The 26,193-nt window shown below is 38.4% G+C and overlaps 1 protein-coding gene across 1 annotated transcript in view; it reads right to left on the bottom strand.

The window, feature by feature from the left end:
- Window positions 1–26,193, bottom strand: part of DOK6 (docking protein 6) — a 277,747-nt gene that overhangs the window by 97,945 nt on the left and 153,609 nt on the right. The window contains exons 4-5 of the mRNA XM_031441762.2: window positions 25,188–25,307; window positions 13,392–13,581 (exon numbers count right to left, since the gene is read on the bottom strand). Coding sequence (XP_031297622.1) covers window positions 13,392–13,581; window positions 25,188–25,307 — 310 coding nt within the window. The remainder of the gene's footprint in view (window positions 1–13,391; window positions 13,582–25,187; window positions 25,308–26,193) is intronic.

Raw genomic sequence — 26,193 nt, 5'->3', positions numbered from 1 at the left:
CCTTTTGATTAGACTTTATATTCACAAATAAATTAGTTAATTCCACCAGAATTACTAATGGTTTGTTTTCTTGCTCTCTGCTGAGCGAACCAGTTTCTGCAAATTCTCTTAATAGTAATCCAAAGAATGCAAACCCAGTAGCCTCAAAAATCACGGTGCAGAAGTCGAATGGGTTCAGAGCAGTAATAGGAGAGCAAACAGAATGTCAATGGGGACTTTGAATGCCTACGTGACCAATCCAAACCTTGCTTTGACTTGTTTCAAATACAGTCTCCTTTACAGAGCAATGGAGCATGAGCTGTCCAAATGTAACGTTAGAGAAAACCTTTTCTTTCAAAGACTGTACGCTTGGAAGAATTCATTCATCTGCAAAGCCAAATGTCAAAAGTTGTGCTTCTCATTCCTCACCAGCCCTGTGGTTAACGATGCACTTGACTGACAGTTCTGGCACTCAGAGCAGTGGGTGAGAGGTGGGGGTACTGACACCTTCAGTTTGAAAAGTTGTCAGGCCATATGCTACCTTGTTTATTAGTGTGTGTGAAACACTCTGGGACCTGATTTCTAATTTCTCTTTTAAAATGAAAACTCTGGTATCCTTTAAGTTCAGAAATTGACTTAAAAATATAAAAGATGTAACAGGTCTAATTAATAATAACTGGGGCTCCTGTCTGCTGTGTGTTCACTGTGATAATTTCTTCATAGTGTACCATCGCATTTAATTCTAAAAACAACCTCATGGCCTTGGCAAAATTAATCTCCCCGTTTTCAAATGAGGATCTGACATTCAAAGGAGTTGATGCACAGGAGAATTTTAAATCCAGAATCGACTGACTGAGATTTCATATTCTAGTCTAAACCACTTTATTACATGACCTTAATCTGAGAAATGTATAATGTCATGGTGCCAAATTTGGTCAAATAAAAAGGCTTTTTCATTCTGGTGCTTTTTCCTAGGAAATAGGTTTCCCCAAATTACATTTATTGTAACAAATAAAAACAAATACATGAAATGAATTTTTGTGGCATGATTTGATTTATGCACACACATTTTTATACATATCAAATCTTTCTTGATTCATGTACTCTTAGAGTAATTCTGTGAGCCAATGAAAGCATAATTCAAGTTACCTAAGTTCTTTATATGTTGACAAATACCCTCATCACGTTTTGGAGAATGTCACTGTATACATAAAATATTTGTCACATAAAAATATTGCTAAATATTTAATAATCAAGATGAATTGCCCTGCAAAATCCTTCTCAGCTCTTTTTTATCCAACTAAGATGGTATATTGGTGATATACTGGTACTAACATCATTTGAAACATCTATTTTATTTTTTTCTTTTGACCCAGATATATTGCTAAAATATTTATATTTAGGGGTTACTCATTTATAAGAAATATTAATGGATCATAATGTCTGTTCTGAGTTTATCTGACTTTATCCCCTTTCAGCCATTTTTGAGCATACTGGGAAAATCAACCCAAAGGGTCAGACTATCAAAAGAGATTTTACTAAATATCAAATTTTACCCCAATGAAGAGGCCCAGACAGAAGTCAGGAGAAGGTCTGGGCCATCAAAAACAACCCCTCAGGCCCCTCCTTCCGGCACTGTGTGCAGCACCTGCCCCCAATTACACGCGTTCTCTAAGTGACGCATGCCACAGGCACACTCAGCAGCTGAGTTAGGAAAGACGTATTTTTATCATATATCCCAAGCACTTAGTTTAGGTGGCACTCTCCAGAGAGCGCTGCCTCGTAAGCTCACCAGTTGTAGGACTGGTTACCTAAACCAGAGCAGTCCTAAACCAGAGCACCCCGCTAGGAGCCTTCCGTAGGTCGGGAATCTGCCCAGCAATATCCTTGTTCTGTTTACCAGGAGGTCACCTGCGTGTTTACAAGACTAGACTGGACGCTAGCTCTTTCCATCCCCTGGATGCTCCTTTATTGTTACTCAGGAGAGAAATGGATCTCAGATCAGGGGCTTTAACTGCTTTCTCCACAGTGGGATACACTGTTGACCCTGTAACTTAAAAAAACAAAAATCATTTTGTTTGGAGTCCTGGTGAAGTTTAGGGCCAAGATGGGCGGTTTAGTTCCTATGTGGTCCAAGCAGCAGTGATTCATGGTGAGGAACCATGACACCAATGCAGGCCACCATCTTGGGAGTTTTACTGATTCCATTTGGAAAGGAACAGGGTGTGGAAAAGGTAGATAGATATACATAAATCCAGCACCCTACTGGTGAAAGAACTCAACAGATACAACAGCGAGCAGGGACAGATCCAGGTTTTCGTGGGGCCTGAAGCTTACAGAATCCTGGAAGTCATTTTACTTCAATGAGAAGAGCAGAAAAATATCGTACTTCTATAAAATAACAAAAATCATTGATCACATATGCAAATAGGTTGCAAGGGCCTCTCTTATTAGAGAGGGGTCCTGAAGACACAGATCACAGGAGTCCCAGTAAACGTGCCTGTGGGAGAAGATGATGCTTGGGCCGAAAGAGGTGCACTCAGTAGTTACGAAGCTCTGGGAAAGTAAGTGGAAGACATATGATTTCAACGATTTTTAGTCAGACGTAGAGCAGAAATAAAAATTTACAAAAAATTAGAGGAAAAAACTATAAGCATTTATCCAGGGTCTACGGCAGGACACTAGTTACTAAACACCTCATCACATGCCTGCAGCTTTTTAACTGTCACCATAATATAGAAGTAAATATTATAATCCCTATCTTTAAAAATATGGGAATATAGATATAAAACAGTAATTTGCCCCTAAGTTACACATTATGTGAGTGACGGCACCAAACATGAGCTCGTGTCCGTCTCGCTCCAGTTCCCACGCCCACTTCACAATCCAAGCTGCCCCCTCAGCATTCATCTTCTCATGGTCTTGTGGTAGAACAATGAGAGAAAGAAACATTTCTGACTTAGCTGCCTGTACACTTCTAAATCTTCCTTGACTCACCAAAAATATTGATGAATTTTAGATCTTACTAAGGTACAGTCACAGTAAGTTCTGTTTTTTATTTCTTTGTCATGCTGTCCCCAAACCAGATTCATCATTCTGGGGACAGACCGTGAGGTGGGTATACAGTACATCCTTCAAACAGTAGGGACGCGGTGGCCGTCTGTGGGAGAGGAACTGACATGTTTCAGTCTTGGTAACCTGACAGGCAAAGCATTTCTCAATTTCTAAATTACAGGTTTAATTTCAAGGAGAATTTAGTGTGTTTTGAAAGTAATGTTCTTTAATATGTTTTCAATTTGTCTAATTGAACCAGGAAGAAAAGACCAATGCTATACTTAGCACTTCATTTACTGTGGATTTCTGGAGCTTCCTATGAAAATTTATAGAAAGCTAATTGGCATGCCACCAAACTTTGGTAGAATATATATATATTCTGTGAATATATATATGTATTATCCACATACTCCTTAAATATACTATATACAGTGTCCACAAAGGATTAAAAGTCAAGAAAGCTTTTCCCGTAGTACTTCTGGCAGGAGCTGATATTCTGTCTTCTTTTCTACTTGACTTGACATAACCTTTACAAAATGGGATGAAATTAATTGACATTTGGCAATACTGACAAGTGACTAAAACACATCAAGTAACGGATGGGAAAGAAAATGTGGGAGACCTTAAGGAGCACTTGGACAAACATCAAATGAAAATGGACTATTCAGGATTTTAAGGAGCAAATATAGTTTCATATTAAAAAAGTGTAAAAATAGTTATTTTCCACTTCCAATAATTGTAATCCAAATGGTATTTGTAAAAAAAAAAAAAAAGATTCATAAGATATATAAGCCCATTGGTTAGTTTTTAATCAATGTGAAGAAAAAAATTAGTAAAAGTTCTACGAACTTAATTACTCTTAACAACTATGTAAATGGTGGTTTTTTAAATCACAAATAAAAGAATTATTTGATTTGAACATTTATTACCTTTTTACCATTAAAAGATTCCACTATCATGAGAATTTTATGTCCAAATGTAATGAATTCTCTATGTGCTAACTGCCTGCTAATCTGACTTTGAAATTGAAAATATCTACTTGGAAACAGGCTTGGAGGACACAGAATCATTAACTCGGGGTCTCCACTCATTTGTTTTCTTTGCTCTACTTAAATGATACCAATTTGAGATGTCTTATTGCGATATTATAATTTATAGTAAGAAATACAAATTTGTTCTTAGTTCCTGGCACAGAGCTCCTAAAGACCTTGGAGTTTTAGGAGGAAACCTAGATGACCCTGGGAATGGTGATGACATTTTAGGTACAACACCAAAGTCATAATCCATGAAAGAAATAACTGATAAGCTGGACTTCGTTAAAGTTAAGAACTTTTAAAACTGCAAAAGACAATGTCAAGAGAATGAGAAGACAAGCCACAGACTGAGTGGGCCTATTTGCAAAAGACACACCTGATCAAGGACAGTTACCCGAAATACAAAAAGAACTCTTAAAACCCAACAATAAGAAAACAAACAACCCAGGTTAAAAAACGGGCCAAAGACCTTATCAGACACTTCACCAAAGAAAATGCACAGATGGCAAATAAGCAAATGGAAAGATGCTCCAGGTCGTGTGTCATCAGGGAAACGCAAACTAAAACAATGCATCATGAAGGCAGAGACCTTTCTTCTCTGAGTTATCCAAGCCCCTAAACACTGCCTGGCATATAGTCTGAACTCAGTAATTACCATATTTTGTCAAACACAAAACAGCAAAGATTATAAGCCTCACCTGATTTTAGGCATCATTCTGGGAAAATGCAGTAATTATGCTATTATACAAAGTTGTTTTTTAATCACTTACAAATGTTTGTATGTATTGAAAGATGCAGGCTCACTTGTTATGATTTATTATATGTTAGTCTTACCCATTCATAAAAAGAAAACAAAGTAAGTTAGCTAAGAAATTTCTCAAACTTTTCAGACAGTCCATCCCTTCTGAATCCATCCAGAATTATCAATATCCTTTGTTTTTCTTTTTTCACAAAATATTAGTTCTTTGCCATTAGGAGTATTAATGGTACACATTTCTTCATTAAAGAGTATGCTGCTTTTGACTTTAAAATTTTCTTCTAAACCATTGATATCTATTCTACAAGTTTTATGCTGGCTGGTGAATACTTTATCTACCAGAAGGTGTTCACATTTAAGTTTTTGTTTTTTTTCCTCAATTGGTTCTAAATGGTTTCTCAAGTGAAACACTAAAAAGTTGAAATGAAACTGAAATATAATTAAACTCAAGAAATGAGGCACTAACATTACACACAGCTTCAACTGAAGTGATGAAAACACTGGCGTCTATGACCAAGGCTGTCCCCATGCAGGCAATGGTAACTGCATCACTACCGCCACCTGGCGGCCACCACTGAAGGACGCCATTTAATAAAATGTCCTAATAGTAACAACATATATCCCAATTCCAGAAAAGTGCATCTTTTGAATGAATCAATAATTAATAAATGAATGGCTGAGTTCTTCTAATAAAGCCAATCTGGAGTACTCTCTGTGAGATGTAAGTCTCACTGGTGGAGGTGGAGACCTGCCACCATCTGAAGAGATCAAACCAGAACTCTCTATCTCTTTCTATTGATTTTTATCCTCTTGATTCCAGCGATCGTTCCTTGATTTAATGACTACTACTAAAGTTTAAGAACTTTCTGAAGGAGAATTTAAAAAAACCTAAAAGGAGGGCCAACACTGTCATTGGAATCTCTATAGACAAATTAATGGAAAGCAATTCACACTGAAGTTATGTGTGGGTTCAATAAAAATGTATTGAACTTTAAAGTTAATGGAGCAAAAATTAAGATCAGAGCCTCCATTTCTTGATAAGAACAGTTTCCTAAGTCATTTAATTAATGCTTTATCCTAGGGGAAAAAATTCATCCCAGTGTTACGGCAGCAAGAGGTTTACCAAATTAGACACACACGCACGTAAAGACACAAAGTTCCTCAGAGGCTCTGTCTTAGCATTACTTCTTTGGAATTAAAGGAAGAGTTTATACAGACATCCGACTTTTTAATACCACATGTATCTCTGATGCAAAATTTTCGAGGAGGAGGCCTTTCTTAACTCCCTATACTGTGTAACTAAAACTCAACTGAACACGATAATTTAAATATTTTTGTGACATCAAAATCCCCATTTATTCTCTGAGATGCTTTCAATTGTTTGTCAAATACTGTGGTGTTTTAGAGAAACAGTGATGACTAAAACATAATTCTTGTCCTTAATGAGCTCTTAGGGTACTTGGAGAGACAGAGTGACCAATGATTATAATATGAAGTAGGAATTGTAATAAAAGGGATTTAGTGAGTAGGTACTGAAATCACAAAAAAAAGGTCACAGGTTAGGAAAATTGGTTAACTTATGCTGTGTGATTAAAAAATAACAGTAATGCTAACTTCAAACCTCAATGTCTTAACACAACAAATGTTTATTCCTCATTCAAGCTATGTCTGATCTGGGTCTGGGCCAATCACCAAGTCAAACTAGATTCAGAAACCCAGGCTACTGCAATCTCGTGGCTAAGACAGCTCAACACCAGACCACTCCAGTTGCACAGTAGGTTAAAGGGTTGGAAAATTCTTCAACAGGCACACTCTGAACTGAATTGTATCCTCTCTCCCAACCCCCGCACCCAAATTCACAGATTGAAGCCTCAAACCTCAGTGTGACTACATTTGCAGAGAGGGCCTTTTGGGAGGTAATTAAGGTTAAATGAGGCCTAAGAATGGGGCTCTGACCCAACAGGATTGTGTCCTTGTAAGAAGAGACACTGGAGACTTGCTTCCCCTCCCTCCCTTTCCACCATGAGAGGGCACAGTGACAAGGTGGCTCTCTGCAAGCCAGGAAGTGAGCCCTCACAAGGAACTGTCCAGCCAGCACTCTGATCTTGGACTTCTCAGCCTCCAGAACTGTGAGGAACAAATTTACGTCACCCATTCTATGGAATTTTGTTATGACAGTAGAAGTTGACTAATACAAGACATCCATATACTTTGGCACAGAGGCAGTGCATCCTAGCCCCTTGTCCAGAGTGCTGTCTCACTTGGCCCCAGCTGACTGCAAGGGCAAAGGTAAAAACAGGGGACCGGGTGGACTGTTTGGTAAGCAGGATTGTCTTGGCCACAATCACTTCTTCCAGTCAGCAAAGACCCCTTTTCTCTCTTCTTCCTCTAAATTCAATCCTCCCCTAAAGGAGATGAACCAAAAAGCGATCCATTCAGCCCTTGATTCTAGCTCAAAGTCCAGAGTCTGCAGGTAATATGCAACATTATCTCCATCAGTTTCAGATATGACTTCTCTTGGTTCCGAAGGAATGATCTAAAAAGCACTTTTCTGCTTCTAATGGGCAGTGGTTCAAGACAGACAGGAAGCCCAGCTCTGCAAACAACCCCTTTAAGCAAAGAAGGAATAGGAGACACGTGGCAGGCAGGACTGGCCCTGGTCATTCTGAAATGCGGCTCACCCTAAGAGTTAACCACGACCCTTGAACCTCATTCTGTACCCACCATTTTGGGTTTTTTTTAAGACATACTTCTCAGATTTGCTATATTTTATTGCCTCTTCCCCAAATCTCTCTTTTGATTTGAAGGTGCTACCTTGACCCTGTCAAGTTCTACAGGCCCACCACTCAATCAGTTCTTTACCTTGGGTCATATTTATCTGATTAAAGATTATACTAGGCACCACCATACTCTTAAGCTGCTTTTTACCTTGAACATTTCATTCAGTTGAGAGATTTTAGCAATAAATGTGGAGACTACACACTTAATCTGCTCTTTTTCTTGAGGCTGTTTTAACTTGCTTTGTCACTTAAAGACTTTCTTAATTTTATTTCCTACTCTTCGGTGACTTAACATACTTATCTTTTCCAATTTTGCAGGGTTTTGGATTTTTCAAATCCCTTTCATTTTTGCTTACAAGTTCTCAAATTGTCTCTGAGATCCTTTCTTTGTAGCATCTTGCTAGCCAACACATATTTTGTTTTCTAATTTCTTACCCTAGATGTTGTTGGGAAATACAACTAAATACAATCTAGAAATCCTCTCCACAAAAGTAGAAGAGAAAGAAACACTCTAATTTTACTCATAAACCAGAATGCGATGCACAACACAGGAAATCTGTTGGGAGATTGCAAAGATAGAAGGACATCTCTTCCTTTTTATAGTCAAAAGCAGGCATATCCCACTACGTACATGTTCTCAAGATAAACAATAACTAATCTCAAAGAAGAGGATTTGACAGCACCATTTGCCACACAGAGTCCATCCTAGATTCACCTGGTAATTGCAGTGACCATCTAAGTTAGCCAACTGGCTTTACTCAGAGGGAAAACAAACTCCCCGCATCTTTATTACGACAGGATGTAGTTTTGTAACCTGGAGTCAGGCTCCTTCCCTCCCACAGAACCGGGAGTTGGGGTGATCTCTCCTTTGATGTTTGACTTTCAAAGAGGTGGTTCCCAAGTCCTTAAGATAAAGACATTCCTGGTTCTTAAAGCTGACAAAAGACCTGTTTTGTTTGCATGAGGATTTATATACATTTCAAAGAAGAAAGTACTTACAATTTTATGTTTTCTAAAGAAATGTTCTCAGAAGAAGGGGAAAGCAATCTCACCCTCAACCCCCGCAATTTTTAACCGAGAATTAAGCCTCTTAATTTTAATTTGCATTTGTCCTTACAATCGAGAAGCTCATGACACATCCAGCTGGCCTAGTAAACAACCACATGAGCTTCACCGGATGTCTTGTCAACCACGTAAGGCTGCTTCCCCAGCCTCCTCGGCACTGCCCGCACCCCCGGCCTAACCACAATCTCACCGCTGCACGTCTCAGGGCTGTTTATTTATTTATCACTGCTCCTCCTGCTATCAGTTTCTATCAGGATCAAACAGAGAGTTAAGCCTCTTATGGGAGGATTTTCTCACCCATGAAATCTTGATAAAAGTGATTCTTGCTATGTCCATCTTCAGTGCTGATATGAGAAGAAGATGAAATAATGTGTTTTAAAGCAAGGGCTTTGACAGCTGTCAGTTGTAAATATAGATGAGAGATGGTTAAATTCAGCAAACACCTATTTTCACATGCCCAGCGCTGTACAAGGCAGTATCAGTAATGCAAACAAAACAAAACAAAACAAACCAAAGAAACCCTTGCTTTGAAGAAATCAACATTCTTCCATGAAAAATGCTAGAATACATTTCTGTAAGTTTGCTCTATATTCTAGACACTAATCCCTTACCAGGTATGTGATGTGTAAATATTTTCTCTCATTTTGTGGCCTGCCTCTTTACTCTGTTGATATTGTCCTTTGGTACACAAATTTTTGAAATTTTCAGTAAGTCCAATTTGTCTATTTTTTTCTTCTGTTGCCTTTGGTATCAGATCTAAGAAATCACTGCCAAATCTAAAGTTGTAAAATTCTGTTCTATGTTTTTTCTTCTAATAGTTTTACAGGTTTAGGTTCTACATTTAGGTCTTTGATTCATTTTGAGTTAATTTCCGTGATAGATGGTGGTAAGTAAGGGGCCGACGTCATTCTTTTGTAGGTGGACACAGTTTTCCCAGCACTATTTGTTGAAAAGACTGTCCTTTTCACCATTGAATGGTCTTGGTGGCCTTGTCAAAAAATCATTTGGTCATATATGTGAAACTCTTCCTTTTGAAAAAAAATTTTTTTTAATTTGAAAATTTCCACATGGTAGCATTCACTCTTTGTGCTAAACAGTTCTTTAGGCTTTGACAAATGTGTAGAATTACATATCCACCCCCACAATCAAGGTAAATAGTCCACCATGCCCCAAATTTCCCTCTCATTGCTTGATACAGTAGAATTTATCTTTCTGGAGGGCCGGGGAGAGTAATCATGCTTTGGTATTACATTTAAAAACTCTCTGCCCTACCTTTTATTTGAGCTGATTGGTCATACGTTAGAGAAGGGTTTCTCTCTGCATCACTGATAACGAAGCGCTTAGAGACAGACCTTGCCTCCTATGACACCACGGAATGCTGGATTACAGCACACACGGTGTTTGCTTCCAGTGAACCATCTTCCTGCAGAACTGTATTGTTTTACATTTCCAACTGTTAAAAATCTGTGACCAGACTTTCCCCGGGCTTCTCAGTAGAGGCAATACTGTCTAAGTTAGTAAGACATGTATTTTAAACACCAATTATGTTATATTAAGCATTGTGCTGAATAAGGAGGTTATGTTTTGAACAATAATTTTATTTAAAAAAAAGGGATCTGGGGCTCACTTGAATTTCCTTATGCAGGTATTTGAACTCATTCTGACTTCTGCTTACAATATTTATGAGGTTCTGTGAAGTGAAAAAGCCACATCGGCAGTTAAGAAAAGTGGTTTTGTCTTTCACAGGATAAAACTGCACATTATCATGAATACTTTGACTTCCTCTGCAGGTCTGAGTATCTTTTTTGATTTTTTGATTAATTACGCTTGCATGACAAATAGGTTGTTTTTCACTCTTAAAATGCAAACTTAAAATCTCTGTGGTAGAAGGGCAACTGCTATAAGCTGGCAGGGGACCATGAATTCACCAGCCCTTCTGAGGACAGTCCCCGCGGCCAGCCCCCCGGGCCTCCCTCTCCTCCTGTGCTCACACACATGGAGTGTGGCGACAGCTGGGAGAAGGCATGAGGTGTGTTCCTCCAGAAAGCACACCTAGCTCCATCTCTACTGCTCGTTCTCATATTTTATTGGTACAGCTGAATTTAAAATGCATTTTGGTACAAGCCTGTCAGTGGGAAAAAAGACCACTCTGACATCCAATTTTATTGGTTTCCAGTCCATGCAGAAGTATAAATAAATATCTAAAAACTGCTTCCAAACGCTGTGCCTTGTGCAAAGAGCCAACAAAATAAAACACACAATGTGTAGTAGATTTTCAGCTCAAGGTTTACTCGGACGACAGGCTAAGCCTCACCTGCCAATTTTCCTTTAAACTGTCCTTTAAACTGTCTCATCACCCATGCCCTCCCCTGCCCCCTCTCCCAGTCCTGACCTGGGGAACACAGTGTCCTGCTTTCATTTCTCTGGGTCACGCATGGATAAAACCTTCTGCCCTCGGCTACTTTTAACAAGAGTGAGATCATTGGGAGTTTACAAAATAGATGCACAGAATAATGGTCAATATTCCAATTATTAAAGGGCAAAGGACATGCTAATTTCAGAGAAGGAAAAACATACAAATGAACAGTATGCCCAAGGACAAACCTCCACACATGAAACAAAGGAGAAAAGTAAAAAAAAAAATCATGAGACAGCCCAGTCCTCTCTCAAAACAGAAACATCTGAAATCATGGTGTTAACGCTTGTGGTTACGGGGTCGGGAAGAGCACTTCCTTTGCACCAGCAGAGGGTGAGGGGCCTGGTACTACTTTCCTATAAAGAAAGCAATTTGCTATATTGTGAAGAGCCTTGAAAATACTCACAGCTTCTGACCCAGCCATTCTTCTTTAAAAAGGCTCTGCTAAAAAAATAATCAGATACTCGCACATCTTCTCACAGATGGCCAGCGTGGCTTTATTTGTAATAGTTCACTTTGCAAACACCCTAATGTTAAATTAATGATAGCATAGCCATATGTTCAGATACCATACGGCCACAAAAATCTTGATTTTGAAAGGACTCAGATTACTTCCCAAGATAATGTTAAGTGAAAATATACTGACTTTAAAATACATTGGAAAGAAACAAACTAAAATGTTAAAAGCAGTTTTCTTAGCATGGAGGAATTATGAGTGACTTTAAGCTTTTCTTTCCAACTTCTCCCTCAAAATTTTGTTAAGTTTTTTAATCAGACAACATAAAGTATTAAAAAAAACCTCAATATGAAGAAAAAATGGAGACTTGCATGGAAAAATCCAAAAAGTGCAAAGCCTGCTCAGGTTATGAATACACATTTCTGATCTTATTGTAGGCACCTAGGAAAAAAGGTCTGTCTCCCACAGCTTCGAGACCCCTGAGCAGAGAACACTGGGGCTCTCTCTCCCCTTTCATGAGCCCATTCCTTCCAGAGGAAGTGTTTTGTTGTAGAAGTAACAAACGCTTACCGCAAACCTCAAACAGTGGGAGAGTGTATAACATAAGAATGGTAGATGCCACCCTGCTTTCCTTCCCCACACACTGGGGTACAGTCTGCATGTAATAATACATGCCAGTGCTTAGTAAACAGGTCCACGGCTTCTGACAAATGTCAGGACACAGGACATTTTCATCACCCCCAAACGCTCCTTTGTGTTTCCTGAAGTCCATTCTCTCCCAACCCCCAACCCTCGGCAACCATCCACTTGCTTTCTGTCACTATAAATTAATTTTGCCCATGGTAGCATTTTCTACAAATGGAATTACACCTGTTGCTTTCAATACTGTCTTTGAGATTCATCCCCGTTGTGTCACGGGTAGTAGTGTTCTGCTGTGTAACTATATCATCACTGGTCCATCCAGTGATAGAGTGACTTCACTGTAATCACCTTATAAGGCCACAGATTCATTTCCAGAAATGTGGTAAGTCATGTCCCCAAGTGTGAAGACTGACACATTAAATGTCTCCTGGAAGGGATCCCCAAACCTAAGTCTGGTCTTGGACGCATGACAACATGCATCTAAGGGGTCACAGCGTAACGATACTCATCCAGCTGGTTGAAGCTCACGTCTAAACCCGTATCTATGAACAATGAACAACGATTAGACATTTATGGATTCCAACCATTCACTGTGATCAAGAAACCAAAGTATTTGTCCTGACATCCTACATTTAAAATCTGAGTCACACATTCTACTAATTATGGATTTGCCAACATTTTTTTCAGTCATTCTGAATTAATACACTTACTTAACTCACAGTATTTAACATAAACATCTGGATAAATGAATATTGCTTGTCTCAAATTTTAAAAGTATTATTTAAGCAATTTTATATAAAACTCCCTTCAGAATTGTTTGCTTATGAAAAAACCCAACAAAAATAATGCCTGCAAGGACATGCTGAATTTTATGGGAATCCTACTGCATCAGAAACATAGAAGGATGCACCCAAAATCTAATATTGCAATAATTCCACGAGATATACTGCAATGATAAAAATAATTATAAAGCTAGTCTGATGCCAGTGAAAGAGACTGAAATTATTTTGAATGGGGTAATGAACCTGCCATAGAATTAACACAGTTTTATTTAGATTATCAACAAGAATCAGAAGAAATTATATATTTGGTGGTTACTACCCTTTATGAAAACAACGGTCACCCTGGGCTCCCGTGGACAGAACCCCTGCTCCAGGAGTCCTGTATCACACACCCCCTGCACTCGGCTTCCGCGCTCAGAGCTTACCTTCCTGACTCAAACGTGAACCACGTTGAGTCCCGCCCGTATCTCCTCAGGGAGCTGAGAGGCCACATCACCAGTTTGACCTTGGCATTGTGGATATCCCACAGATAGATATTCTCATGAGTGATCTGCATTGTGCATTCACCATAAATGTCCAGATTTGGCGTAGGCATAAGATACACATTGAATCGCTCTGCAAAGAAACAAGGAATGGAGAAATGGAGTGAGAAAAGGTGTGCCTCTTCATGGCAGAAGTGCTACCGTGTCCCCTGGTGACACCGACAGACACTGCGAAACTCTATCTCTTCCCACTGTATGGGGAAAGGAGTTAATTATTCTTAATCACTAATTCATTCACTCCTTCAACGTTGCGTTGCATGCATTCTCTGTGGTGGGGGTTAATGGTTGAAGTGTACAATGGACACACAAGGGCAGAAAGCTAATTGGAGTCTCTGCTCAAATGGCGTAACATCTGCCTCTTCACACAATAGTAAGTGGATGTCGTACAAACGATTCCTGCGAGGAAGGTCTTACTTAATTTACACAACAACTTACTCAGTTCTATCTGTGGAGCATGAAGTGTTTAGTGCACACTCAGACTGACTTCCCAAGCACAGAGTATTCATGGTCAAATTCAGCATGTGATAATTGAAGATACTCGTTACTACCTTCTGTAGAACTCCAGACATAGTTTTGGTAAGCAAAATAAAAACACATAACTGCTTCCATTCCTGGATATTTTATAGCTGAAAATCTGATTATTAGGCAATGATTCCAAACTTTGCTTTGTAACTTTTTGTGTATCTCAACAGCTACCACAAAATCCTGCATTTAAATGCATTAGAGGCACTTTATTTTGAAAAATAAGGTTAGTTGGTAAGTTCCAGGAAGTAAAGAACTTGATACAACCTATAAAATATTACTAGTTCCCAGGACCATATTCTTGGGTTATAGAAAATGATCAATAAATGTTAGTTAACTATATGAGTGAAATAAATATATACTGTGATGAATATGGCCTGCAAGAATTGAGGAATTATTAAAAAAAAGAGTCACGATAATAAAAGTTTAAGAATTACTGACAGATACATCTTCGTGAATTTGAATTTAATTGTGAATAGTTCTTTGGAGGCAGTGCTGTTGAATAATTACTTTGAGAGGCAAGATGACGCAGCTGCAGCTGGTAAAGGACCGGGATGTTTAGGAATGTGCTACCATCCATCACGATGCCACGATCTTAAACACTGTATCTTTGCTGGTACTGAGCTGGAATTGTCTGTGTAACAGAAAGAATCTTTTCTGTGGCAGGTATTTTGTAAAGCAAGGATTTGCTGATGCCAAAAAAGCAACATTCAGATTCCAAGTGGGTTAAATGTAACTTAAGCATGACAGCCTGAAATTAGTAACCACATGGACATGATGTTTATTCAAGTGTCTAGATATTCTGGGATCCAAAATAATCAAATAATTCAATATTTTACTTAGATTGTTGACCCATGAATGTAATACGTATATAGATTTCATATTTATTTCCTAAAGAAAAGACAAAATGAGATCAATTCTATAGCTGAAAAATGAAGAAAGAACATTGTCTCATTAACTATCTTCAATAAAAGCCTATGTATGCCTATATCCGCATGCACACACACATATTCCGTAAGTCTTAAAAACTCCTGTGTGCAAGTCAAGTTAAAGACATCACTCATATTCCCAGCACAATGCCTTCTTCAGTGGGATTAGAAGTAAGTCGAAAGGCCATGATCTCACATGCAAGTACACATGAAATCTGGACCCAACAGAGTGACTCAGGAATATAGTTGATCAGCAATCTTCTTTTCTCCGGTCAAGATCCTTTTGATGAAGTTCAGCTTCTACATTTGTAACTAATCACATGTCAGGGGCATCTGTTGTGCACAGGGAAAATATTGTCATCATAAAAGCGAGAAGTGAAACAGTCCTCTATAAATTCTTTCCTTTCCATCAATTCTGGAGTCTGAAGATAGCAACGAAAGACTGCCAAATGCCAAGAAATAACAACACTTCTTTTAAAATAAACACCATTAAGTAATCTTCCTGTTGCTTAAGGCTGCACTGACCTCGATATTCACCCTTTGTCTGTAACTGGAAAAACAGAGCATAAAAAAAAAAATAAATAACCCTGACATTGAGTGTCCTTCAAATGGATGGAACATTAAACTCTGCAAATAATCTACAGAGGACCCAGAAGAACTATAACGTTTTCACTGAAATGTCTGCATGCTCTAATGTTAGCAGATTAAACCAAACGGCAATAAACACAGAAAGAGTACAATCACCACAGTGGACACTGGAGAAAGCTGGAAAACAATGAATAAGTGAATTTATTATGTCATGTGACACAGGGCTCGAGACACCAAAGTCTTTGAGGCACATTTACAAACAAATGCAAAGTGATGGGATAATCTGCCCCTAAGGAGTCCTTCCGGGGCCAGATCTGGGCGACACAAAGCAGGTGGAGGGTACCTGTGGTGTCCCTTCCCTGTTGTCTGCCCTCTACTTTCCAAGACACTTTTTTTTTTCAACCTGGCAACTCAAGTCACCCCTTCTTGTCATGGTTCAGAATGCACCCATCTTCTTGCTGATGCTATTTCTTTCATCTTAAGAAAGGAATTACCCTAAAAAATTCATTTTCAATTTTTAAATATTCAAAATTCATCTGCCCCCACTAATGGCTCATTTCCAAGGATTCAAAATTCAATTAAAAAGTAGACTAATTTAATCCAGCAGAAAATCAGGCACAAAAAGATGTGGGCAGCACATCAAGTTATCTAGTAAATTGTACTTCTTTGAAATCCATTATGATGGAAGGAAGGTTTCGGCACTTATCATGAATAAATTATTTTATGCCCTTAGTAATGTAAATCATATTGTTTCACTGAAATCTGCTACAGTTTCCATTGGAAAGATCATTTCAATATGAAGTAATTAAAACTGGCTCCAGTAAAATGACATTTTAAAATACTGTGAAATAATTCTATCAGGCAGGTATTTTAAACCAATTTCTAATCATGTCACTTTTTAATTTAAAAATTGCATTTGGGTTTTAGTGCCTGGACTACTGGTTTTCAGGTCTTAGTGTCCATCACAACTACCAGCAGGGCTTGGTTAAACACTAATGGATGGGTTTCCTTCACTCTCACTGTTTCCGACACAGAAGGTCTAGGCTGGGGCGAGATAATTTACATTTCTACTTGTTCCCAGAAGACGGCGATGTTGCTGCTCTGGGGACCACTTTGAGAACTGCTGATTTGTGAAACTCATTTAAATGTATTGCCAAGGAAGTTAGCATTAGAGAAACCATGAGGAATGTTTTTGAAAAGTGATGCAATATTCCAGTAGAACCAGCACACTGTATTCAGAATCATTTTCTAATCTTTGCTCAAATAAATTAATCCTATTTCAATCGACTCATGACTGATTTGGCAAGACAGAGTTCTTATGCCAACAGAACAGAAGAAGGCAGAGAGGCACAGAAGAAAGGACGTATGTGAGACAGAGCTTACAGTTCATCAAGATACAGAGATCCAGCATTTTCTTTTGAGATCACTAACACCAACAATAAAAACACTATGAAGAAGCTCATTTCCAATTACTCAAAAGAATCAGAAAAGAAACTAAATAATAATAATATCCTGAAACATGAATAAAATTTCTACTAATACAGTCTTGTGAAGATTGCTGAATGTGTGAAGAAACACATTTTGAAAGGTTATGTAAAAAAACATTAGATTAAAATGTGTTCACACATATAAACTATAGAATTCTAGAGTGAAAAAAAAAAATCCCAAACGCACTGCCCCCAAAATTGTATTTTGGTAAAATTTAGGTTTGTATAATGGCTGATAAATGAGAAAATCTAATTTTATTTTAAATGGCTAAGAACAGTAACAATGTGAAATATTGATTCAACAAATTGTGCTGTCCAACAAAGATGCTCACTGTCATCGCATTGCAGTTACGTTTACCAAGGCATTTTCGCTTTAGGGCTGGATTAAGAGGCCCAAAGGAATAGATCAGTCCCCAGAGGGCCTGGGGCATGGGGCTAAGGTCACAACCCCAGGAACAGTCTTGAGGGGGCTACAAAACAAGGTTTGGTCAAATGGAATGCAACGAGGTCTGACGAGAAAGGGTAGCTACGCTCGGGAGAAACGGTCCTGGGAAAGAGACAGTGAGACGGCAGGTGATGCGTGGGAGGCCGAATGGGTCATCAGCCCTGAGAAGGACCGAAACCTTCCTTTCTCAGCTGGTAAGATTTAAACAGATCTGGTTTAGGGCAGGAACTAACCCACTACAGTGTTAACCTGAGCCCGGCAGGTGGAGCTTGTAGCTGCAGCAGGAGGCAGAGGCTGACAGGTGAGGTCCCTGACATGAAGAAAAACACCACCCAGTGAGTAGAAATCAACTGCAAACAAGGCTGGCGAGCTCTTCAACCAGCCTCTTGGTAATTTCCCTCTTGTCAGAGTCCAGATGGAAAACTGGTTTTAAAGGAGAACTATGCTGAAAAACAGATAGATCAAGTTTCCTTTATAATAAATTGGAATAGTTAAAAAACAGGTTTCTGGGATTTCTGTATTAAATAATTTTGTGCATCTACCACATGGGAAACACTCAGTGCCTTGGGACCACATGAACGTGAAACACAGCTTTAGGATATTAGCTGCTGAGTCAGAAGAAATGTAGGAAATGTTTATTGGATGCCAATCCATTCTTTTCTCAAAGAAAGTCCTGGCGGGTCTTAGCTATTAGCTGATTGCTGGACACTCTTGTCCTCTCCATCCATCCCACTTCTCCCGCCACCTCAGAAGTTGTGGGTTTGAAGGATGAGTCAAAAGAAAGGATGGAACATGGAACAAGTATTTACACTTAAATATTTGCAAAGCAAGAGATCCATAAATATCAAAACCCATCAGGTTTGCTATGGGAGGAGATTAAATTTTATAATAACTTCAGATGAGTGGGTAGGTGTGAACTCCTAAACCTTCTACCTTCTCTTCTTAAAATTCAGGAATGGCTCAAAAGGAGCAGCCCCACAGTAAGAAAGGAATTCTTTAGCTCTTTGGTGACATCCCCAATTTTCTGAATTTGAATTCCAGGGTCTTTCATAGAGTACAGGATTAAAATGTGTTAGAGTTCATTAATTACAACGTCTACGTATTATTGAATTAAATAACTTTAAGAAAATTAATAATTATATACATACATGGTTATGTAATGATTAATTTCTGTAAATAATTGAACAATTTATTACTTTGAATTTCACTTGTTTCTATCACCCAGTGCTTCCATAAAGCAAAACTCACTCTATGACCAGTAAGTCATATAAAATAATTTTAAAGATTTAACTGAAACTATTTTATAGCAAGATAACTCATTTTTTTCTCTCAAAATGTCCCGTGATCAGAGAACTGATATATATATATATACATGGACGACACTGTTTAAATTTATTACTGCAGCTAGTTCACTAAAAGACCCAAAGGCAGTCAACCCATCAAATGTGGAAATGGACCTTGTCCCCTTGGTGACCCTGATCTCCTTATGTAGCTACGTCCTGAACAGGCCACGTCCTAAATCCTGACCACAGATTTATCACGGTGAAAACAGAAATCATTGCCCCTCTAAACTCAAGCTGTCCCCTAAACTCTCTTGCACACTGCTCTGGTGCCAGCCTGGCAAGACTAGATTCTACCACTCCCCCAGGATGGGCGAGCAGAGAGGTCAATCTCCCCAGATGGCCAACAATCCATTTTCTACGAGTAGTTCTCTTGCCTTTCCCCCTTCATCACGCTTGGAGGGGATGGGCTCCCTTCTTTCTGCCCTTCTCCTATGAAAGAATCCTCCTCAATTAATCTTCCAGCTTGCTCTTTAGAATTTCATGGTGCTTTTCACCCATAATCAGCCACGCTGAGGCTGCAGTACATTTCTGAGACAGCAAGAGAGCCCCATTCTATGTTCTATATTTAACAATTGTTAAATACCAATTCCAAACATGAAATTTTAATATTAACACTAAATTCATAAATGGTCTACTAAATGTTGTTAGTCAAGGGACCAGAGTGACTGGTCTAATATTAACCACTGACGAATAAGTCCCCAAGAATCTGGTGTCTGAGAAACTGAAACTATGCTTGGGAGTGCATTCATCTCAATTTCAAATCTAGCTTCACTCCACTGTTTGATACAAACTGCTTTGTTTTTAACAGTCATATGAAGTGCCAAAAAATTAAACAGAACCAGGTATTACCCAGAAAACAATGGGATCCTTCAAGATCATTCTGAATTTTATATTCTTATCTCCAAATTTCTATACAGTGGGGATATTGCTGTGGTCAGCCTTCAGTTTCAGCAGCTTTAGAAGTGGAGCCACACTGAGAAAGCAGACATTCTCACATTTAGACACATACTGAGATCTGTACGATACAATCAAACCAGCAATGGAACAAAGCATGATTTATGCTTGTCAAAATTTGTGGAACTCTTCAGAAATTGAGACTCCACTTCCACCACAGTACTGACATTTGTCGCAATTTATTTTATTATAACGTGGCAATAGCAATAAATTCAGTTGCCAGATACCGGATCTGCTCAATGGCCACCGTGAATTGGAGTCCTTGCAATGCTTGTATCAAAGGGCAGCACTTAAAAGAACATCCCAGCAATACTTTTTAATCCTCCAGCAATTTCTGTCTTTCCTTTTTTTTTTTTCAAACTTACTGTTGACAGCATTTTACCTGCATTTTCAAGTAAGTCATGTTCACTGTAGCAAATATAGAAAATCATTTTTAAAAATAAATAAATCAACTGCTTTTATACCTGTTTGGAGATAATCTCTGTTAAAGTAAATGTGTATCTGAATATACAACATCTTCACACACACCTGTTAATACACTAAATATAAAGTACTCAACTCTTTATATTGCATTTACTATAGTGTAAGAATTTTCAGATGCTATTAAATATTCCTTGGGGATATAGTTTTTACTGAATGCATAATATTCTACCGTATAGCTAAGCCATACTTTGTTTAATAATTATCTATTTGATGAGTATTGAAGTTAAGCCAACTTTTGTATGATATAAATAAGGCTGCAATAAAATAACCAAGTTTCAGCTCAATTTGCTAAATAATTCATTCATTTTATATTGAATCATAGGGTTTACTTTATTCTATATAAACATTTTGGATCATTTTAATATTCTTGATTATTAACTTACATTGAGTACTACAATCTGAATTATTAGATTAAATGTCATAAACTCTTTTAAGAATCACACATTGCCAAATTGCTTTCCAGAAATTCCTTACCAATATATATTCCAATTAAAATATATATTTTATATATTAATTTTACATAATGCCCTTTGCCAGATTTTTAAACCAGGTTTACTGTTTCTCTGTTGATTTTAAGAATTCTATATACTAGAAATTTTTCCTTTCATATTTATGACAAATAGTCCATCTCAGATTTTCATTAATTTTGTTTATGGTATTTATGGTCCAGAAAGTAGAAAATAGTCTAATTTTTCTAATAGGTCCTTTATTATTGAAAGAAGGTTAAATATTATCTTACCCTTCTCATAGCAATTTTAGCATTTTATTTTTTACATTAACTGGTATACTGAAGCATAATGAAATGTTTACATCTTACTACTTATAATGTTCTTTCAGTTTTGGCAAATGAACATCAAAACGCAACCTTTCTGTCATCCAGAAAGTTCCCTTATGCCATTTTCCAGCTGCTCATGGCCCCTGAAGCAACTGTGGATCTGATTTCTAACACTGTAGGTTATTTCTGCCTGTTCTAGTAGGTTCTTGTGAGCTGGTAGCATCCAGCTTCAGCAGATCACTAATTCATTTCCAGTATGTGGCATTCCATTTTTATTTTTATGTATTTCTTTTTAAATTTTTGATGGCTTTTTTTTGATGAACAGGGGTTTGAATTTTGGTGAAGCTCAAATTATTTCTTTGTACAGTTTCCTTTCAGTGTTTTACATAAGGAATCTTGGCCTATCTTAAAGTTGCTTCCACCTTAAATTGATGCTTGAGTATGGAGTGAGGTAGGGGTTGAGTTTCATTGTTTCCTGTATAGGAATCCAGTCGCTCTAAGACTATTTACTAAAGGAATAGTCCTTTTCTCACTGAAATGACCAATAAGCTTATGAAAAAGGGCCTCGGTGCCCCTGTCAAAATTACTGACCCATAGATGTGGATCATTTTCTTTCTGTTCTGTTCCATTGACCTATATGTCTATCCTCTGTCTTAACTGCTGTCACTTATATAAGTGCAGAAATTAGAAAGAGTGCCCATTCCAACTTGGTTCTTCCTGTTCAAGATGGTTTAACTGGTGTTGGTCCTGTGCCTTCCAAATGCATTTTAAAATTAACCTGTCAAGTGAGGTATACATAGAAGAGATACAGACATCCTCTGCAGCCTGGAGCCAATCTCAGCATCGCCCAGCCTGAACATGCTGAACCTCAGCCAACCACCCATGCAGGAATGATTGAGACACACTTCCAGGTCTGTGCTACTGAGTTTTGTGTCACCAGGAACACAGCATCATTTAAAAAAAACAATACTTGGTACATCTTGTTTATAATTTCGTCTCCCTCACTTCTTAAAATTAATGGCCATATTTTGTATAATTCTACAGATACCCCTCTTAGTTCTTGCACAGTGTAGCCTCAAAATGTTTGATGGGTGAATAATGCATGGGTGAGTGACACACAAGGGTGTCTGTGTGGAATGCAGGGAGCACGGTTACTATGGAAACCCAAGTAAATAATTTAGAAACAACACTGGAATGCTGCTTTGGTTCTGGAGAAAGGTTATACATACATTCTTAGGCTAAAAGTAAGAGTCATGCCAATTCCAGCCCATTCATAAGCAGGAACTCTAGGTCCAGGAAAAAAACAAACCCTCACATCTGACTCTGCACTGACCAGATGGCCAAGTCTGAGGTTACTTTTCCATTTTGTGCCAGATAGTTATCTCTTGAATCTACAGCAAAGCAGACATGTCCTTGAGTCTACTACCAACAGCAGGAATTTTGTACAGGTAAGTTGCTTCTTCGTTACGATGTTTACTTTGCTATCAATGATTAATATGTAACATTTGTCTTCCAGAATTGCTATTACGTACTGTGACTCTTTTATAACTATGATTGTAACACCGTACATTAATATTTTCTAAGGTCAATGCAGGCTATATTAAATACTTCTGAAATACGTGAAGGTTCTGGAAGCTGTAAGAATTTAAAGTTCTAAATATCTACTTAATATGCACTTCCTTGTGGCAGTGTTACTGGAAGTCTAAGAATAACTTTATGTGTGAGTGCGCATACATACTGGCATTCACTTACTTTCCCGTGTACCATGCGGGATTCTGAATCAACAGGAAAGCGGCTAATGGCACTACATAAAGATGATTACAGCGAAGAATTTAATTTAATGAATAACCACTTTTATCTTAGCATACACATTACATCTTTAAAAATTATTTGCACAAACGTTTATTCTTAGCTAGTTTCAGAGTAAATAAGACCAAGCTGTTTGAAGAGTCAGAAAAAACACTAGAGGAGAAGTAGCAATTCTGAATGCCCCCTACCCCATAAAAAATTGCTTTGTATGCTGTTAGGATTATTAACTAAACCTAAGAAAAGCATTTATGGCACTGGATGGCATTATAAGTTCGGGTCTTCTCTGAAGTATATACAGGAATTCTTACTGATTTCTTTGTTTTCACTTGTGCTTAAACAAACAGACTTAGGTGTTTGTCTCTTTTTTTTTAAGTTGAGCAAAGCAGGAGAGTGAGTCTTCACTTTGTATTACCTCATGTAACCATCGTGACAGCTCCAAAAGTCGGCATTAGCTCATTTTCACACACTAGGAAACTGAAATTAGAAGAGACTCAGGAACCTGTCCTCATTCAGGGGAGCGGCCTGGATTCAGACTGTGCCTGAAGGGTCTACTCGTCATTAGGCTGTATCCGTTTGCGCTTTTTATGTAGCACTAGCACTTAATTCCCTGTTCATCCTCTCCTAAAAATTTTATATTAAAATTTTCCTTTTATATTGTAGGCAAATTACTTTGACATTATTACCAAATTAGAAATAAAAATTACAATAAACTAAAGGAATACACTATGCACTTGGATGGAAACCACACACAAGCCCAGGCCTCTAAAACACGAGTATACAGTTCACATCAGACAAGCCACACGCGAGGACGCTTCCACCCACAGGCCTCATTTATTCACTTCCTTCATATTTTCTGTATGGAGCACTTGACGAATGTTTATCAGTAAGAGTTTTTTTTCCCCCTTCTTTTCTTAAACTGAGAATGAGCAGCATATTTTAAGCAGCACGATTACGGATGTTCTGTACTTAGCACAGCTCTCAGAAAATAAATCGGAGAGATGAAATCCAATTGAGTGTGGGAGAGAGACGGGAACAGCAAAAGGAAGCTAGAAAAGGAGCTACAGACACGCCTCTGTGACTTTCTGAAACCACCCGCATAGGCGATGTTTTGTGCCTGTGTATGTTCACGACCAGTTAGTGGAGAAAATTTATTTTTTTCAGTCTAGCAAAAAAAAAACAACAACAATGCTTTCTAATGGGCTATGAGACAGTGATGGCTGTTAGGACTTTACTAGTCACAACAAGATCATAATCACTAAATGCTATCCAGATGCACTTTTACCTGTGGGTCCAGAATGTAAATCACAGGTAACTGCACAACTTTCTTTTTAATAGTTAGTGTCAAGCCTCACCAATATACCTCAACCTTCTCAAAAAACACCAGCCATCAAAAATTAACACCATGGGAAAGTTTCTCTTCCCATACTACCAGATCTTCTGGTGGTGATGATAATTACTTTTAAAAATGGGGAGGAAAAAAAAAAGTTCATGACATTACTCTGATTTCATTATTGAGAGGTGTTAGTCAAGAATAAATTAAGCATAAATTCTTAAGAGACATCAGAAATGTTAGATTAGAGAACAGTGCAGGGAGTAAACCATGTGTCACATAAACCTCAATTTCGTCACACCCCGAGATTTCAGCCTCTGTACTTCCCCACATGTCATAATCTATGGACTGAAATGTGCCCCCTAAAATTCACAGGTTAAAGCCCTAAGCCCCAAGGCGTAGGAGTTAGAGATGCCGTCTTTGGGAGTAAAGTTTTGATGAGGTCACAAGGGTGGGGCCCTCGTAACAGATTAGTGCCCTTCCTTCTAAGAAAAGACAGAAAAGAGCCTGTTCTTTCTCTCCCTCAGCCACATGGGGACACAGCGGGAACACAGCCTCCAGAAGTTAATTCCTGTTGGCCAAGCTCTCCAGTGTATGGTATTCATTACGGCAGCCCGACACAGACATAGTATTAGCCACAGTCCCTAAAACCTACTGAAAAATAACATGACAAGCCAAACATCTTAATTTAGATTCTAAATCCGCAACAACCCTCAGAGAAGAAAATGCAGGAATGTTGTCCACTCACAACCTTACATATAATGAGTTAACTTCCTGGTTATTCATTGAGATAAGCAGCAATGTCACAGAGCAAGGGGGCAGGAGACCAGGGTTGTACCTTAGAATTTTTTCTAGTTGCCATGCAGTCTTGAGGAAGTCCATTAAGAGCTCAGGCTGGTCAGTGTACTTTCCTCTAAAGAGGACTCGTCTGAAGCATCTCTGAGGCCCTTTCCAGCTTCAAAGTCCCACAACGCCGAGCGCACTTTAGAAGGGTGGGAGGGGGCACACACTTACCATTCTGTTCCCGCTGCACTCCTGCCGCCAGGAGGTCAGGCTCCCCGAGGCTGATGTCGTTCAGCCGGGTCCCCAGACACTCCATGCAGAGATGCTTGCACCACTCCTCGGCCTCCAGCTCTGAAAAAGAGCACATGTCATCACGGTCAGGCATGGCTGCGCAGGAGTGACGGAGGAGGAACCAGTGACCCAGGGAAGTGGTAAACGTTACAAGTCTACCTTCAGAAAACCAAAAAGCCATAATCAAGAAGTGAAAAAAATAATTAAAAAATAAAAAACCCTCCATAGCTGTTTTCCACAGCTTGACATTATAACGTATTTTAAAGTGATTTTAACCTATTTCAATGTATTTTATCTTATTTACAAATAATAGAGATGATTTGTTTGTTATCTAGTGTATTTTAGATGGATTTGATTTGGAGAGGGAAATTACTTAGAAAAATAAATTAAATATAAAATAAAAATATATAAACGAATAGTTGAAACATGTCAAGCCAGGTTAAACAAGTGGATGTCTTCCTGAATGTGACTCAGATCTGTGCGGGCTCAAAGTCAGATTCCCAAGCCACCCTACACTGCAGTGGATCACACATCAGCACAAAAATGTTACAGCTTTTCTTTTGCAAACGTCCCAAGTGGGCTGTCCTTACTTTAAAAACTTCGGGGATAGGATATGAGAGATAACTTTTCCCTTTAGAAAACTCCAGTTATCTAAGATACTGATGACTCTTTTTACTCCCATTACTTCCCAACTTCCTTATATTTACATTTTTTCTTTGCTTGAAACATTAGACTACCTTATACCTACACAGCATCTTGTAGTATTTAATGCTTTCACAGACATGGCTGAACTTGATCCCAACATAAGCCCCGTGTGGGGGAGATGGGTGGTGTCAGACCTGTGTCTCAGAACTTATCATGGGTCAGCGCCAAGACAGAATTGGAACCCAAGTCTTCTATTTTTATATACGGAGATCCAGAAAATAGGAGGTTAAAAATTTGGAGC

This window comes from Camelus dromedarius, chromosome 28 (assembly GCF_036321535.1).
Source record: "Camelus dromedarius isolate mCamDro1 chromosome 28, mCamDro1.pat, whole genome shotgun sequence".
Classification (NCBI taxonomy): domain Eukaryota; kingdom Metazoa; phylum Chordata; class Mammalia; order Artiodactyla; family Camelidae; genus Camelus; species Camelus dromedarius.
This window is presented reverse-complemented; position numbering and strand designations above follow the sequence as displayed.